Source organism: Etheostoma cragini, chromosome 17 (assembly GCF_013103735.1).
Source record: "Etheostoma cragini isolate CJK2018 chromosome 17, CSU_Ecrag_1.0, whole genome shotgun sequence".
Taxonomy (NCBI): domain Eukaryota; kingdom Metazoa; phylum Chordata; class Actinopteri; order Perciformes; family Percidae; genus Etheostoma; species Etheostoma cragini.
The window spans coordinates 24,096,306-24,114,716 of record NC_048423.1 but is presented as its reverse complement, the minus strand read 5'-3'; the positions used below and the strand labels follow the sequence as shown (position 1 = coordinate 24,114,716).

Sequence of the window (18,411 nt, the reverse complement as noted above, 5' to 3'; positions counted from 1 at the left end):
CCCCCCCCCCCCCCCCCCCCCCCCCCTTTCCAGTTTACAGCTGTCTTGTCTTGTAAAGACCAAAAAGCCCAGAAAATCTTCAAAAAGTGTGATCTGTGAATTACATTTTTCAATGACTCCTTTGGAATCTGAATTTGAAACCGGTTCTCGATGCCCAAACCTAATCTAAACCTAACCCTAATGCCACAATAAAAGTCCCAGAAGGCTTTTAGACTAAAAATAAAATAACATAAAACTATTGAGAGACAATGAATGAGTCCAATGAATGGTCAAATTTAGAGAGATTTAATATCAGTGCAACATGTCAGAGATAACATTTGTATTGACAGTTAAAATGTGTAAGTAAGTTGCCTTTGTCAACTGCCGAGCCAGTCATTAACCCGATGAACTGTAATCATGTTTTTCCTCAACAGTGGGACACGGCAGGTCAGGAGAGGTTTCGCACGATCACATCCAGCTACTACAGAGGTGCTCACGGTATCATTGTAGTGTACGATGTCACAGACCAGGTCAGTGTAACAACACGCCTTGTCATACCTATTAGAACTATTTATTTATACACTAAGAGAGGACACCCCTGTGCCCAAACTCCCCAGATGCTCTACCACAAGTCTCACACATCAGAATGTAGTTCTGGTGTTTGGGGAATGGACAACTACAGGTGGTCTGCCCACATTGGTCCATTAGTAAACACCTGCTTCACGATATCCTGTCCTGAGAGCAGACATGTAATATATGTAACATGGAGCTTTTAGAAGTTATTAACGGCTCTGAGCAGCTGGGAGTGGGGCTGGGCAGTATATCGATGTAGTATCCATATCACAATATGAGACTAGATATTGTCTTAGATTTTGGATACATTGTAACATGGGAAGTGCTGTAATTTTTTGAACTTAACAGACTGATCTATTTGTTCCATTATCTACCGTTACCAACAAAGTTCTTAAAAAAATTCTGGAGAATCTATTTAAAAAATTTCATTTTGTAAGTAAGATTTTGTGAAAGCACCAATAGTCAACCATACAATATCGTCACAATATCGACATCGAGATAGTTGGTCAAGAATATCGGGATATTTGATTTTCTCTAACGCCCAGCCCTAGCTGTGAGTCCATGCCGCAGCCACACTGTCCTCTACATGTTCATTTATATGCCCCACTCTTCTTCATAAAGTGTTGGAAGTTTGAAAGTTTGTCAAACTTATTTGATTGGATCCATAGCTAATGTGTAGTGCTCCATTTTCATAAACTGTAACATGTGTTGTATTGCTTTCTGTCCCTACAATGTTTTAAGCTAACTTCACTATTGAAATGCAGCCATATTGCATCAAGTGTCTTACATCTGTATTCTGACTGTGTGAAAGCTACTGATGTCCTGTAGCAGATTTAACTTCATGCCAGTGTTTAACTGCTCCCTGTCTCAGGAGTCCTTCAACAATGTCAAACAGTGGCTGCAGGAGATCGACCGCTATGCCAGTGAAAATGTCAACAAGCTATTGGTTGGGAACAAGTGTGACCTGACGACAAAGAAGGTGGTGGATTACACAACGGCAAAGGTAATGCACCTGGGTTTATACTCCCACACACAGAAGCTGTGTGTTAATCGCCACGCTCCAAACTAGGGGTTGGCTATGTGGCAAAAACATATCTCGATTTAACTAATTAAGCACTTTAAAGGTTCTGTACTTGACATTTTCAACAATAATGAATGAAATGAATGAATCATTTATGCACTGCCTGGGAGTTTGGTGCAACATCCCCTAAATGTAAGGTACGTGTATGCAGGGTTTTCCCTGAGTTTGTACAGCGGCATTACCATCATCACGCAATTGTTGTCAGTTGCAGCAAGGGATAGGGTTGGGTACTGAACTCAGTACTTTTTAAGGTAGCCGGCCAAATCATGTTGGTACTATTACAGGTTTGCGTTAAATCAGTTGTTGCCAAATGTGGGTACCTCAGAGCAAGCAGCAGCCTCTGTTCTCCTCTTTGCATGTTGACAGAGAGAGAGGCTCAGCTCTGAGAACCTCCGTGCAGACGGAACGAGACTACTGTGACTCTGCAGCGCGTTCAAGTCATGGCAATGCCAACGTGGTTACTACTCAGGCTCTGAAAAGTCGCGAAATCTAGCGAGAAAGTTGTCATTTTGGCATTGTTGTCAACAAAACGTTGCTGACGCTTCCTGATTTACCAAACTACCGAGCAAAATCACAGACTGGGAGTATAAGGAAATTTGCATATAATCGTGTGTTTTTTTGTGCTTATAAACAGTGTGTATATATTGTGTCTGTAAGCATTTTACATGTATGTGTGAGGTAATTGGAAATTAGATCTTTATATGATATCTAGTATTTTCTGCCTCTTTATAATATTTTACTTTACTCCACTAAAATAAAATGGAAAGTAACTACAACAACAACAACAAAAAGATGCCTAAGCTACCGTGCTCTGTTCTCTGTTGTGTCCAGGAGTTTGCAGACTCTCTGGCCATCCCCTTTTTGGAAACCAGCGCCAAGAACGCCACCAATGTGGAGCAGGCCTTCATGACCATGGCTGCTGAAATCAAAAAGAGGATGGGCCCCGGGGCCACGGCTGGAGGAGGAGACAAGCCCAACGTAAAGCTGACCCCAGGCACTTCAGTCAAGCCTTCATCAGGAGGATGCTGCTGAGAGAGAAACCTTTGCCCCCCCCCCCCCCCCCCCCCCCCCCCCCCCCCCCCCCCCCCCCCCCCCCCCCCCCCCCCCCCCCCCCCCCCTCCGCAGGCTCTGCATAGCCCTGAAACTCTACTGTGTTCCAGCAAAGCCCCACCACAAGTTGACAGGACAGGGAAGACATGTTTGACATGTCTGTGAGAACAGGAAGAAGAAGTTGCCTGTATTTGTACTGTACATAGTATAGCCACACTACCAAAAACAAATAAAGCATCCTTCTTGTCATACTGTCCCGTTATTGACGACTAATTATAAAGATAGGTGATCATTTGACCCGGCCCTGACTCCCCATCACCCCCTAGACCTCTCGGAGACTACCCTTTTATTTGGCCCCCTGAATGCAGGTTAATGAGATTAATGAGGTGTGTGTGCGTGTGCGTGTGCGTTTTATCTCTGTTTCTCTTTTCCTTATGACATTATTTTGCTGTTTATATCAGCATGTCTGTCCCCATTTTAAGTGTTTTTTTAATTTTCTGCCGACCTCTGCACAGCAGGGTTTCACTGTTAATTTCTAGTGCAACTGTATATGTACATAAACATTATGTGTGTGTGTGTGTGTATATATTATGTGTGTGTTTGTGTACACATACACTCTCTCAAATCTGATTTGCCAGTTCTGTAGTGTTGATTATGTTATTGGGGTAGTCTTGACTCTTTATCTCTGCATTAAATTTGTGGCTGAAGACAACTGTTGTTGCTCAACATGTAACACTGAAAATAAATATTGTACTACCAGAGTGTAGAAAATGGGAGGACCTGTCTGCGATTCTTGGTGAGATGTGTAGAAAATCAGTTTGCATTATTTATTCTACATTCATTTGGCATATCTATTGCTAGTTCTATAGGGTCTGTTTGCAAATCACAATGTAATATGAGTACAGAATCACATATATAACATTAAAATGTTCTCTTTTTTTTCATAATAAAGGCAACTGGATTCCGTTTAAATGAGGCCTCTGGGATGAATGTTTGCTGTGTGAAGAAGAGTGTTAGAGCAGGGCTGTATTGTACAGCTGGACATGAAGGTCAGGTGACAACACAACAGCCATACTGTATATGCACTTGTGTTCAATATAATAGCATTGTGTTTGAAAAAAGTGAATAATGCTCAAAACCCTTAGCTTTTAATGCCTAAATATCAATGCATTGGGAAAACTGCATATGCAATTCCACATCAAAAAAAAGTTTGTGTTCTACATTTATAGAAAGTGAAGGAAAGGGAATATTTGCATTTTTCTTTACAAACTCAAACATTTACTGTATAAGTTGAAAAAGGTCTCATGGTTTTGCTTTACTTTGAATCACTGCACTAATATTTAGTTGCATAACCATTATTTCTGCTTCACATTTGTGTTGCATGGAGTCACCTGTGAACAGGTATACTAGCCCAGGACCATTGAACTACATCCCACAATTCCTCCGCATTACAGGGTTTGGCATCAGAAACAACATTTATGATGTCACCTCACAAGTGTTCCATAGGACTGAGGTCTGGGGATTGGGGTGGCCGCTCCATAACATCAGTCTGTTCATCTGGAACCAAGACTTTCTCCCTACTGGTGTGTGTTGGGTCATTGTCTTGTTGATAGACTCCCTTCATAGGCATTTCCTCTTCTGCATATGCAACATGCATACAGTATATATATTACTTCTATGGACCAGCCTCCTCTAACATTTACAGTATGTGCTGGCAAACAGTCCAATGTCTGCTCTACATATTCTATTTCTATGGGATAAACCTGGATGAGCTTTTCCTTTTTTATTGATATGCATACATTTATACAGTACAATACAAATGTTGTCTATGTAAGAAGTTATACACAAGGAAACAAAATACACAAGGGCCTACATCAAATTTAAATCTTCTAGGATGGATATATCTTATAAATTATTTTAAAGTGAGTCTCTTTGACTTTTGGGGGAATGGAACTTTTAATGACTTCAAAATGTTTGTTTTTTTTACCATGGACAATTCACCCACATCCAGAACCTGTACACACATACCTCTGTTAAATTATTTAAAATTAAAAGCATCACTAATATATTTATTATTACATTTATTGTCAACTAAAGTACAATCATTAATAACTAAATTTGGTCAAGTTGATAAGGGTCTTATTCTTTCATATAACAAATTGCTTTAAATTAAGTGTAATAATGGTATAGGTATTGCTTTACAGATCTATTTGTCTAAGAAAGCTTTATTTTCCAAAAAAGTTACCATTATCATCTATAACATCATTCACACAATGCCCATACCAATCATACTTAAAAAATGATTTCGTATTGATTATAATGACCCTATTATTCCATAGTGTGGATCCATAGGGAGAAAGGTTATGGGTGAATATCATTTTCCAATATTGGAGAACTTGTTTGTGGTAGTTTAATAACTTAACAGGAATTTTGGTCACCTCAAAATCACATTTAAAAAAAAAAAAATCAAGTGGATAAACCTTTAGTGGCACCCGGCATTCGCGGGAAAAATCAGATTAGGTCTAGCCCATATTTCCACTCAGAGGGGTGGCTTTGATGTCAAATTGTTTTCTCTGTGCAGGGAATCCTCTGTAGTGTGCAAATATGGTTTTTGATATATAAATATGATTTCATTTATAAATAATTTCCACTTGTTATCTTCATTCTGATGATCGCATTTCTTGTAAAAATACTGCAATACCCATACTTTGTTCATACACCAACCTATTTCACAAGTAGTAGTTTCGTCCGAACTGGCGCGAAATGGAAACTCCTAGATGCGTCAAGTGAGCCTAACTCCTGTAGAAAATAGCGGAAGTAGAGAAAGTTTGCCTTAGAAATAAAAGATAATCACGCCCTCTCAAGGCATCTCGCCAGTGTCACTAGATTTATTATGAAAGGTGTTGACCGGATGTAGATTCCTTATTTTTCATGCTGGCCGTGCTTCAGGAACCACGCTGTGCAGTGCTTCAGGAGAGTAGATAGTAAGAGAAGTCTGATAGTAGATAGTAAGAGAAGTCTGAGCACTGTGTTAGCAGATAAGACAATATAACGTTACTAATTTTAATTTTATTGCGATAACTGCGGCACTTCTCACCCAGAAACGACTTGTAGCCAGCTAGCTAGTTAAGCCAGATATTTACCGGTAACAATTTAACTAGCTAAATTACTAATAACCTGCTTGGCGTAACGTTAATTTGCGACCAGTTGCTAATTTGTGGAGCAAAAAATACCTTGACCTATTAATGTAAATTGACGTAACGTTACCTCGAAACGTTAAATTAAGTTAGCCTCGTTATCCAAGTCGGGTGCTTTGCTCTTGTCAAAGATGAGCAGGTAAGTGAACTAATTTATTTTGCATTGAGTAATTTGTATGAAAAGTAGCTCAAAGTGTAACGTTTTATGCTAACCGTATCTGCTAAACGACATGTATTGGCATGCATGATAGGTCCGTTTACGTTAACTTAGACTGTAAATGTGAGGCCTTCAATACTCTTTCCAAGCACATGAAAGGCTTTTCCGTCCTAATATTGTACCTAATGTGTTTAATTGTCCGTAATTCAGTTACCCTGGGCGTACATTTCAACAGTTGGGTGGTGGTGTTATGGAACATGGAGACCGTTATCCTTCTTTAAGTTGAGTTACTAGTTATGGCATACTGAAGCTTTCAATCCGAATGTATCGAAAAAAGATTAAATACTCGAAGCTTTACAACTCTATGGGGACATCCGGTGGTGAAAGGAAGGATAGCATTGTCACAAATATTGGCCATGAATGTCTTTTGAGTCAAGATGAATACATTTTGAATTCATGGAGAAATGACATTACATAACTAAGCCTATTTGGGACCTTGAATACATAGAAATGTCATTTAAAATCTCTTTCTGTGATTATATTGAGTGCTAGAGCCCGACCGATAAAGGATTTTTTAGGGCTGATACCAAGACGAATATTTGGTCATTTAAAAATCCAATATGCAGATATATTGGCCGATACATATTTAATAAAATATCCAGTAACGCATTGCAAACCAGATTTCCCTAACAGTTATTTGAGTTCTCACAAAAATATGATCTTTTGCTTTATTTTCACAACAGAACGGAGGAACATCAAAATATATGAAAGTTCTGATGAATAAAATGTATAAAAATACAAACTTAAGATATGAAACTTAAAGGCCTTTGATCAAAAACACATAAAAAATGTTTTCCTCTGGGCAAACTAAACACCAACAGGGACTCCTAACATGGTTGACAGTCCGTTTTTATTAAATGATTCTGATGAATGAATATAAAAAAAAAAAATAAAAAAAAAAAAAGTGCTTGTGACAGTTAACAGTGATGGTGCTTTTGGACAATAACAGTGCTTGTGGACAGGTCGGGGGGGGGGGGGATTGACGGACACACCAACGCACAAGTATAAACGTCTTACACTTACGCAGGCTACGGTGAAAGCTCAGCGTGGAGCCTCCGCACGACCATGAAACATTAACATTCTATATCTTGCACTTGCTGCTGTTGCACTTCTGGTTAGACCTAAACTGCATTTCATTGCCTTGTACCTGTGTAATGACATTAAGGTTGAGTCTAATCCAATCGCGCTTTACCGACAGAGCGGGAAAACGCACACCTGCCTTCAACGCAGCCATCTTAGCACCCCAAGCGGCTACAGTTTGCTGCTCTGCCACGTCGCAGATAACAAAGCACAGCAGACTACAGGAGCCGTTTTTTGCTCTGACTCGTGTAGTACAAATAGAGTAGTTGGTGCCATTCACCGCAAGCAAAACAGCTCTGTTATGCAGCGTAGACATACCTGCGGATAGCTCAAAACACATACAGATGACACGCCACTCTGCTTTAGAAATTCTGTCTGTTTATGCAAAGTCAACATTTGAGAGAAAAAAGCCGTAGATGTTTAACCTTCCCTGGTTACGGACATATTGGTCAGGTCGGGTTCTGCACAGTGATTTTCCAACATGTGAATGGAGTTAGTCCTGCTTCCTATAAAACCAGCGAGAAAAATTCACCCTCTGCTTTTGATTTTGTGTTCTTCCTCCTGCTGACAGCGTGAAGGAAGAAAGCCGAAGTGGTTCCCCTCATTGCCCCAAACCCGATGAATCTGAGGAGCCCCTGGGCACAGCCATGGAGACTGGAGCTGCAAATGGTCAGTCACAAAGGACCCCAATCTGTGACTCAAAGGGGCTCCAAGGGGCTAACTGGGGGATTTCCTTGAGCCAATACAACTTTAATTGTTACTGTCATAATTTAAGGTTGACATAATGAGGAAATTATGTATTTTATTCTGTATTTGCCAGGAAGGTTCTAACTGGGCCCAGGTAGACAATATCCCAATGTAGTTTTTTACAGCTCACCCAGACCAGCGGCATCCAGCCCCTCCCCCCCATGAAGTCTTGCATGCGTGTCACATCAACATTCACTTCAGGCTCAGAGGCTTTGTAGTTGTAGTTGTTGTAGTAGTAGTAGTAGTAGCGAATCATTGCTAACTAAGCCTTCAGTTCCCTGTGCCCGTATCCATTCAGTATAAATTCATTATACTGAATAAAACCAGAGATTTTATTAAGTTGAATGTAAAAGTCTTAAACTACATCTGGGCTTATACCATAAGATACACTTCATCTGTATCATCTTCTAGTCTAGTTTGTTTAATATGTAAATAGTGGAAAAATCATTTAATTTCTTCCCCCCAAGGCCCCTATTAATGAACCCGCCCACCACCCAGAGTAACATCTCAACCTGGTGGAGAACAGTTATCACGTGGGTACTCTTACCTGTGCAGGAACTAATGGAAGTTGGATCAAGTTTGAAAAGATATGGAACTGTTCCAAAAATACTGAGGACATGTGGACTTCTTCAGACAGTGACCCAGCTAGACTCTCACTGTTTTTCTTCTTTTTTTAAGATGTCATTGTGAAATCTGAGGAAATGCCATCTAAAGTGCTCATTACGGAGGCAATGGAGGAAGAAGAGAAGCAGCTGATGGAGGAAGGGGAGAGGGAAGAAAAGGAGATGATGGAAAAGGTGTGTTTCTTATTAATTCTTCTTTTTGTGTTTTCAAAATGAAATCTACTGGGTATTGAGGCGCCCATACCATTAGGCATAACCCCACCTCATTTCAGACACGAGGTTTAACAATATGACAACTTGAGCTTTGTTAAACCCAAATGGTTTTGGGGGAGAACACAGTCCTCAAAGTTGGGTATTTAAAAAAAATAAGTAATTTATATATAGGTAGGATCATATTGTATTGGCATTTAAAAATAAAAATGTGATTTATATATAATTATTGTGCAGGCTCGGGAATCGCGGGAGAAGGATTCTCATGACATGCGGTTCAAGAGACTGCAGCATTTGCTTCAGAAGAGCAACATCTACTCTAAATTCTTGCTGACTAAAATGGAGCAACAACATAATGAGGTAGTGGTTGCGTGCGTGCGTGCGTGCGTGTGTGTGTGTGGTCGGTCTGCGCTGTCAGCAGCCTAAATTGCTACAAACACCTCACGCTCCGTTTTTTCTGTCAACCATTGCAGGAGAGACTCAGGAAGGAAAAAAGTGAAAAAAATGCCAAGAAGGTAAGAAAAGTTTTACTGAATCTTTTATTTCAGCTTAAAACGTTCTTATTCATAGATGTGTTTTTTGTCTTTTAAATGCAGAAGACAGACTGTGCAGAGCCTGAGAAAGGTGAGAAAGTCTTCTATTGGCTCCTACACTAAATATATAATGTTTACACGCTAACTGTTTGAGGATTATGCTAAACCCTGCTTATGTAACCTTCAAATCCAAATACGTGTGAAGTTTTTGACTCTATTCCGTGTTGGACTAGCTAAAAAGAGGAGGAGGAGGGACGAAGACTACAAAATAGCAGATGTCATGTCAAAAGAAGTAAGTTCTCATTTGACTTGAAGTCTCTCTTTTAGAAGTTGCCATCTACTGATCTGCTCACTGGTTCTGCTTAATTTTGTCTTCCAGGAAATCATGTCGCAAGCTAAGAAAACCAAAGTGGAGGAAACGGTAATGGTTCATTTTAATGTCAAGATATTTTAGTAATCCAGAAGGGGCAACATTGGCTATGGAAACCTAGGGCCCTCAAAGGCAACGCATCCAACCGTACATGTGCATATCAAATGTTTGATTAGGACAAGGCACCAGCCCAGAAGAAACTAGAAGCTGAGGATATCGAGAAGATGAGCGATTCCAACCTAGACATCAAGAACCGTCTGTCGGAGACGGTGCGAGACAACGCCACGCATCTGCTCCATCCACACAGGAAGGTGAACGGTCAGCCGGTCCCCGCCAAGCAGCCGGAGCTCTTCACCGGAGGGGTCATGAGGTCCTACCAGATCGAAGGAATCGAGTGGCTGAGGGTGAGTAGTTGATAAATGAAAATGAGATAGTGGAAGGTAGGGCTGGGTACCGAAGTTAATACGTTTTAGGCACTGACCGAATCGCCTCTGAAGTATCAGAATGCCTCGTCCTTCAATACCTGAGGAGTAAATCTCATTGGGCAAGACGATTATCCAAACCACCACCATGCTAACGGCATTGAAAACTTTGCCAAATGGTGCGTAATGGTTACTAGTGCTGTCAGTTAAACACGTTATTAACGGCGTTAACACAAACCCATTTTTAATGGGATCAGTTTTTTTATTTTATCACAAGGTTAACGTTCTTTTTTGTTTAGCAAACTTTGTAGTTTTTTTCCACATGCTGTTGCAATAACTAGTAACGTTAGAGCTACAACACCACATTGGATCTAGCTAGCCCGGAAACACAACACTTGCAATCCCTTTGCTGTTATAATCTTGTTGTACATTAAAATCCAATAGGGTGCGATTTGTGAACGGGGACCTATCTGTATAGGTAGATGGTAACAGCTTACAACTTGGCCTGAAAAGTTCCGTCAAAAGATTTTTTATTTTTTTTTCCACTTTAATCCCCAAACCTTGTGGTGTTCCTTCTGTCAGATGCTGTGGGAGAATGGCATCAACGGGATCCTGGCTGATGAGATGGGACTGGGAAAGACCATCCAGTGCATTGCTCACATCGCCATGATGATAGAAAAGAAAGTGATGGGCCCCTTCCTGGTGGTGGCCCCTCTCTCCACTCTGCCAAACTGGATCAGTGAATTTAAGCGCTTCACACCAGAGGTAGGAGGACGTGTTGTTACCTCATCAATTTCAGAGGTCTGAATGACTTTCTTGTCTGACCGCTCCTTGGGACACATGCTCACTTCAGCAAGTTAAAGCAGAACTTCACCACACAAAGGAACGTCCGTTACATTCAAGCCAAACAAGGTCACACAATGCTAATTAAGCCTACCTCCAGGGAGAGCTCTGTATTTGACAGTATACTGGAGTTGTGGTGTCTAATATTGTGACTCCCATTGCTTTTCTTAAACATGTCGCCAGTATTTGTGTTAATACTCTCATTGGCAGAGGGGCAAGACAATTGTTCTGCACTCTAACTTTAAGTCAAGTTAACTTTCACTGCCGATTTGTTAGAACATTTGTTAAGTGAAATAGTGATTAAAATCTTGCACCTTGTCTGTTAATGTCTGAGCAGTGCCATGTGTTTGTCCCAGGTGGCTGTGCTTCTTTACCATGGTACCCAGCCAGAGAGGCTCAAGCTGCGGAAGCAGATCCGCAGGCCGCAGGGGCCCCTAAGCATGTGTCCTGTGGTCGTCACCTCCTTTGAGATCGCCATGAGAGACAGAAAGGTCCTACAGGTAGGATCCCTGCTCATCGTTTACTAAACAATTGAAGTCTCACATTGGGGGGTAGTGCATGGAAGGGAGGGAGAGGGGACAGGGTGAGGAATACTTCGAACGTCAACAAGTGCTGTCCCCCAACATCTCTTAGAGCGCCTTCATTATAATACTTAAATGTTATAGAATATAATTGATTGAATTAAATGTTGAAAGTCAATGTCATTACTGCAAAAATAATCCATAATTTAATAATGACAACCGTAGCCATTCCCCAGATTTGAATTGTACCAACAAAATGTGTAAATGTCTCATCCCTATTGGTTAACAACCTGATTGGTTCAATTGAGAGAAACTTTTCCCATGGTATAGCGGTGACCTTCAGGTAAACGACACATATTGTCATTCATTTATCAGAAGTTGGTCACAGGGCCGGATACAGCTCTTATCATATCAGTAAAATAAACATAACTACTGAATTTACGTTGTTACTGATTGTAAACTGAAGGTTTGTTTTGGAAAGAATCCAACACCTTGGGCTGTTTGTTATAGCGGGCATCCATGACTGTTTTTTTGACATTTTACAAATTATCAATAGAGAAAATATTAGTTTTATTAATTGATATTAAGCCTTTTTTCCTGTTCTCACGTCTGCGTTCCGCTCCAGCATTTCCAGTGGAAGTACCTGATAGTGGACGAAGGCCACAGGATCAAGAACCTCAACTGTCGGCTGGTGCGGGAGCTGAAGCTGCTGCCCACTGACAACAAGCTGCTGCTCACTGGCACGCCGCTACAGAACAACCTGTCAGAGCTCTGGTCCCTCCTCAACTTCCTCCTGCCAGAGGTCTTTGATGACCTCAAGAGGTATGGGTTTATGGCATTTGTGTTGTTTACCGAGTGCTGATCACAACACTGCAATTGCTCAGACTAGGCTTGGGTACCGTTGCCGTTTTTATCTTTACCGGTACCGATAACGATACCCCTTTCCCCCCGTAGCCATCCTATTTACTTAGAACATTGTTATTTATTTAGAATATTTTACACTCTAAAGAAATTTAAAAAATAAAACACCTCCCTCTCCCAAACCAATCCCTACGACCTAATAAATGAGTATTTATTCACTTCTTACTTGATGTAACTTTTATTCTTTCATATTCTTTTTACCCTGTTTTATTTTCCTCATAACCGTTTTTTTTTGTGTCATGTCTGCTGTGTAGCTTTGAGTCGTGGTTTGACATCGACACCATTAATGAAGCAGACACTATGGTGGCTACTGAGCGTGAGCAGAACATCCTAAGCATGTTGCACCAGGTCAGTCCTCCAAACCATCACTACACTCTGCAATCATTACAGACTATTACACTTATATACATATTAAATAATATAAATATATTATACATAAAATTATTAATGGATGGAAGTATTCCCAAGTTCGGTAATTACCCAACAGGTATCTAGAAGGAAACTGTCTTGAATCCGATCTGCTCTCCTGAGAAGAGAAGTGATCTTCTGAGGCAGCTTCTGCTGGTTACCGTTTTATTAAAACTGATAGAATGTAGTTTTATGTTGCTCAGAAGGATCAGCCTCCCTTGGTACACAGTGATGAGTCCATCTCCCGCAAAGAAACCCATATCACAACAATGAACTAAATCAAGTTCTTTAGTCTTAAGTTAGAGTGAACATCATGAAAACAAAGTATAATTAGAAATATATGATACATACATATGATATATCCCATCATTTATTTATTTTTATATCTTCATGTAATTTTTTTCATCAAAAACCGTGGCGCGGTAAGGGTTTTGCATTTTCCTGAAGGTTTTCTTTGTTTCAGATTCTGACCCCGTTCCTGCTGAGGAGGCTGAAGTCAGACGTTACGCTGGATGTTCCTCCTAAGAAGGAGATCATTGTTTTTGCTCCTTTGACAGCCAAACAGGAGACCTTTTACACTGCTGTGGTCAACAAAACCATCGCCAAGATGCTGGGCTTGGAGAAGGTCTGTCTGTACTATAAGTTGGTCTGTTTATTTCCCATCATGGTACAGACATTATGCAACATCACCTCACACAAACTGTCTTCTTGGTTTGTTTAGACGGAGGCCCCTGTAGCACTGACGCCTAGTGGCAGGCTGAAGCGTGGCAGTCGAAAGGTGGTCAACTACAAAGAAACGGATGAAGACAAAGCATTTGACGAAGAGAAATATCTGGAGGCGCTCCACAAGGAGATGGAGGGGAGGGAGAGGTCAGCACTGCCTACAATCATCTTCACTTATGTTTTGTCTGTTTTTGTTCTCACATTCAGCAGAGGCAGGTCTTACATATCCCTGCCTCTGCTGAATAATTTTTTATCCCCGGTGGGGACAAAAAACGATTTACTAGAACGATAAAATCCGAGCAGCAGTTGCCGCTACAGAGCTCCATGTCCCCGGTTTTCCAACGGCAGTTGTTGGGACGCTGACCTGTGACTGTGAGCCGGCTACAGGCACTGCCAGATGACGCTCCTGTCATCTGACATGTATCCATGTGTTTGAAAGATGGAGACCGATTAGAGCCCGGTGCTTTAAAAAAAGCAACAAAAAAAAGGGCGTTTTGTCATTTTAGAACTGGAAGATATTGGTAGTTCCGGTTCTCGTGACACCCCTACCCCCTACTGCATACTTTCAAAGACTTAACAATAATTTAGTGGTCTCCAGCAGTAACTCTGGGGACCCCTCTGTAGGGTCCCAGGTCCCCTGTTGAGCTGTGTGTCAGTCTAACTTGAATCCTCCAATCTCCTCCAGCTCCCCTCGGGTGCTGGATGTCAACAGCCCGCTGGATGCCCAAATCAACCTGAAGCTGCAGAACATTCTCATGCTGCTAAAGAAATGCTGTAACCACCCCTACCTGTTGGAGTACCCCCTCGACCCTGCCACACAGGAGTTTAAGGTAGCACATAGTCACTTGTACTTGTTTGGAGTAGTAATGTGGAGCTACAGGTGCTGTTTAACTTAGTATTCCTAAAGAAATTGTACGCCATGTTTTCTTTTCAAAGAGGACGAAGGTAGATGAAGAAGAGAAATGTATTAGGGCTGGGACATCTTATGTCACGATACATGGCTGGCGTTTTGATTGGCTTTGCCAATGTCATTTAATAATATTCTGAAAGTAGTGTGATTCAATAGTATTTAGTATTGCGAACAAAAGTTAAATATAGTCCTAGTGACATATATTAGACATTCCTAAAAAAATCTAAAAATGCACATCACAAGTCGGCAAATCACTCTGACATTTATTTAATTTGTAAAAAAAGTACATAACATGTATTGTCTGCATTTTCTGCTTTCGCTCGGTTTTGTTGGAAAAGATGCTGTGATGTAGTCGCCATCAGCGGTACCATATAAACAAAAACTATTAAGCTGAATCTTTGCTAATAGTAAAACTTTTATTCTCGGGAAAAGAATAACAGGTTTTTAAAGATCGTGGCAATCAAATCACGATAAATGTGTAGTTAGTAATTCAGTAGTGAAACTGAAGAAGCCCAGCTGGTCTGACATGTCCCTGCTTCACTGGTCGTCCTGCTGTCCTCCCTGCAGATTGATGAGCAGCTGGTCCAGAGCTCCGGGAAGTTCCTCATCCTGGACAGACTGCTGCTCGCACTGAAGAAAAGGGGACATAAGGTGAAAAGGACACCAGTAGCTCACACTACTTTTACTATCGAAGTAACTATTAATGAGTAGATCTGCTAAGTTGGGGTCCCAGTCCTTACATTTGACCTCTGGTGGTTCAGGGACAATATCTACTGTAAAAAATCACCTGCTGTGAACCAACAGACCTTTTTATATATATTTTGTTGTCGTCGATCACAAAAAAACAACATACCAAACATGATTCTTGTTGGGATCCAGGTTCTGATCTTCAGTCAGATGACAACGATCCTGGATCTGTTGATGGATTACTGCTATCTGCGGGGCTTCCAGTACAGCCGACTCGATGGCAGCATGTCCTACCCAGACAGAGACGAAAATGTGAGTTTTTAACAACAAGTTGAAGGAAACTATGCTGAAACTCTTTGTGTATATTGTAAGGCTGTAATTTTTAACGCACATGGGTTAGGGGATTTACTGATCTATAGTAATCCGTTCAGGTAACCGCTTTTACTTTTACGTCGACCACTTACTACAAGTAGCCAGACAGAGGGACGTTGACCATAAGTCGGCACACTGACAACAGACGGTGCACGCAGCAGCCAGGAACTTTTATTTTGATTCCTTTTACATTGCTGAAGCAGCTCACTCGTCCTGCCATTCTTGCTCTAATTTATGCTGTTAACCGACATTGCAGTGATGCAGTGTTGCAGCGGCCCCCATATTCCTAGAGTTTTTCTTCCTAGTGTTCAGTTATCCTTTCAAAGTGTAAATTGCTGCAAACATGTATTTGTCCACTCCCATGTTAAGAGCAATTGAACTTAAAAGAATATCCCTTTTTTATTTTTTTATTTGCGATTAATCACAAGTTACTCCGCCCATTAGGTATTATTCTCTATTGAAAGCCCTAGTATATAGTATTATTTTGAGCAGGTTACTATTGATAGCTCAGAGTATATTCACCTCATTAGCAGAGATATAATTTTAAGGCTCTTGTGTGGGTTAAGAATTGCCCTCAGTAGACTTTAGATTGTAATTGCTGAATCATCAGGTTCTTCTTCCCCCAGATGACCAAATTCGCCAAAGACCCCGAGGTGTTTCTGTTCCTGCTGAGCACCAGAGCGGGAGGACTTGGGATCAACCTGACAACTGCTGATACTGTTATCATCTTCGACAGTGACTGGGTCGGTGCAGATTTAACAATAAATAAAAAGCATTACAATTCTGTTTTCTGAAGCTGCCAAGTGTTCCCGGTACATGTGTCTTGTTGCTCAGTGTGTGGTTATGCTCCTCGCTCCTCCCAGAACCCCCAGGCAGACCTGCAGGCTCAGGACCGCTGTCACCGAATCGGGCAAACCAAACCAGTGGTGGTGTACCGCCTGGTCACCGCCAACACCATCGACCAGAAGATCCTGGAGAGGGCCTCGGCCAAAAGGAAACTGGAGCAGATGGTCATTCATAAGAGTGAGTGGCTTCACGTTAATGGATGGATTATCACAAGAAAAGTAAAAAACTAAATCAGAATCTGAGAATGAAAATATAGGGGATTTTTTTGTTTGTTTCTGTGCTCGACTTCCTGCTGTGTGCTGAAGTGCTGCGGAGCTCTCTGGCCTCTGTCAAAAATAGAAGCTGTGTGTATCTGCCAGTGCTATATTAGCACTGTTTTTTGTACCCAATCCTTGGTGGAAGATACACCACTGTGGAGGTCTAAAATATAGTCCAAATGTGGACTTTTGATGATTCATGTCTTTTCCTGCTTCTCTCTGCAGATAAGTTCAAAGGTGGCAAGGCAGAGCTGAACCAAAGTAAAAGCTGCATTGATCTGGAGGAGCTGAAGGAGCTGCTCAAAGCCAGAGGAACCGAGAAGTAAGAACTTCTCCTCTACTCTGAGTTGAATGTTTAGAGAATGTAAAGAAGAACTAAAACTGGCACAAACTTGTCACCGTGAGTGGAGAGTGACGTTTGGCTGTACCTTTGTTCCACTCAGAGAGGTGAAAGCATCGAGGGGAAAGGTGATCAGCGACCACGACCTGGAGCTCTTGTTGGATCGCAGTGACTTAATGGGTGAGGAGGCGCACCACTCTTCAGCAGAATTTCTAGTTATTTAGGTTCCCCTACTAACAGGCACATGTAAAAATATAAATATAAAAGCACTTCCTAAACTCTTCGAGGCCGTAACATTTACAAAACCCACATTACTTTAAAAAATAATCTCAATGTTTGCAAACGCAGAATGTTGTCAGGCTATTTGTCTCTCAATGCTCTTTTTCAAATAGTCCACAGCAGCAGAAAGGTTAGTCCTCCCAGCAAACGGTTGTGTTCATGTTGTTTTCCACCATCGCCAAAGCTTAAAATAGTAGCGCATTTGTCTGCATTTCTATTAAATCCAAAAGAACCGCTCCTAAACAGAGTAGGGCGAAATCACACAGATAAGCGATTCAGGAGAGAACGTTCAGCGCTGCACACCCCACTCAGGAAGAACGGCCCCCGGAGCCATGGACCAAATTCAGAACCCGTTTCTTCCGGTCCAAACACAAGTGTGGTTTTGTAGGATTTCCTGCTAATTACTGTATTGATACACAGGCACCAAGTATCAATCTTTTATTATTAATGCGTTGGTCTGTTCGTTCATCTCACTTCAATTTTATTGCTGCAAAATGGGACAAACAGAAATGGTTCTTTTTAGATGAAACCGATGTTAACAAAGCTTCCTTTTGGGGAAATTGGGAAAAATTACAAGTTGGGAAAAAGGTTATAAATTTCAATAATATCGTGGCATAAGTATCGTGATATTGTATCGGGAGACGTCCGGTGACACCCCCCCCCCCCACTCCTAATCTCCCAATTGCTCTGGAAAAGCGGCCATTTGGGTGAACTAAACCTTTACATACCGCTGTAATTCAGTTGACTCTTAGCACACTTTCTATTGGCATTGACTCTTCTATGTATTGACTACTTTTAGGTATACATTGTAATTAATCTCTTATCTGAATTGCCCATGGTTTAACTATTGAGCTGACGTTATGTATTATTTCTTTTCAGACAAAGAAAAAGGAAAAATGAAGAAAGAGAAGGTGGGAGTCTTCAGGGTGATTGAGACCAAAGAGGCGTCTGAGATCACTCTGACCTGAAACTCTTCAGATCTGAACTTCTGACCACACAGTCCTTGGATGGCTCTCAACTGCTGTCACTCGTTGTATAGAAAACCTCCTAAAAACAGCTGTTTGTAGACCTTAAAAGTGGAACTGCCTTCATTGTCTTATGTTAAACTACTGTATTGTTTTTATTTCTCTCTTTTGGGTTTTTGGCTGGCCATCAAGCTGTTTTGGTCAGTTTCTTTAATATTGCCTAAAGGCTGGCAGAGGGCTTAGGACTATCGGAGGAC

At 41.2% G+C, this 18,411-nt stretch overlaps 2 protein-coding genes across 6 annotated transcripts in view; both read left to right on the top strand.

The window, feature by feature from the left end:
* Positions 1-3,655, top strand: part of LOC117960386 (ras-related protein ORAB-1-like) — a 9,940-nt gene extending 6,285 nt beyond the window's left edge. The window contains exons 4-7 of one of the 4 annotated variants that reach the window (XM_034898232.1): positions 414-509; positions 1,424-1,555; positions 2,465-2,673; positions 2,723-3,655. In XM_034898232.1, coding sequence (XP_034754123.1) covers positions 414-509; positions 1,424-1,555; positions 2,465-2,665 — 429 coding nt within the window. In that variant the 3' untranslated portion in view covers positions 2,666-2,673; positions 2,723-3,655. The other 3 variants (XM_034898234.1, XM_034898233.1, XM_034898231.1) reach the window with 3 other exon arrangements.
* A 2,023-nt stretch (positions 3,656-5,678) lies between these two features.
* hells (helicase, lymphoid specific) lies at positions 5,679-18,222 on the top strand. 2 transcript variants are annotated; one of them, XM_034898849.1, is made up of 23 exons: positions 5,679-6,019; positions 7,749-7,846; positions 8,603-8,721; positions 8,995-9,117; positions 9,231-9,272; positions 9,354-9,381; positions 9,524-9,582; positions 9,670-9,711; positions 9,843-10,064; positions 10,665-10,847; positions 11,282-11,425; positions 12,072-12,268; positions 12,622-12,715; positions 13,239-13,400; positions 13,497-13,645; positions 14,184-14,328; positions 14,976-15,059; positions 15,288-15,407; positions 16,094-16,210; positions 16,331-16,490; positions 16,796-16,892; positions 17,014-17,090; positions 18,069-18,222. In XM_034898849.1, exons 1-23 carry the CDS (start codon positions 6,012-6,014, stop codon positions 18,155-18,157), a joined length of 2,559 nt encoding a protein of 852 aa, XP_034754740.1. In that variant the 5' UTR covers positions 5,679-6,011; the 3' UTR covers positions 18,158-18,222. The 2 variants fall into 2 exon arrangements, with proteins under 2 accessions (XP_034754740.1, XP_034754739.1); XM_034898848.1 differs by having other exon boundaries at positions 9,837-10,064.
* The last annotated feature ends 189 nt before the right edge of the window (positions 18,223-18,411 follow it).

Excerpts from the sequence above, each read along its gene's own strand:
- hells (XM_034898848.1), top strand. Across the intron at positions 12,716-13,238 it reads TCCTAAGCATGTTGCACCAG|ATTCTGACCCCGTTCCTGCT; the intron begins GTCAGTCCTCCA and ends TCTTTGTTTCAG. Across the intron at positions 13,401-13,496 it reads AGATGCTGGGCTTGGAGAAG|ACGGAGGCCCCTGTAGCACT; the intron begins GTCTGTCTGTAC and ends TGGTTTGTTTAG.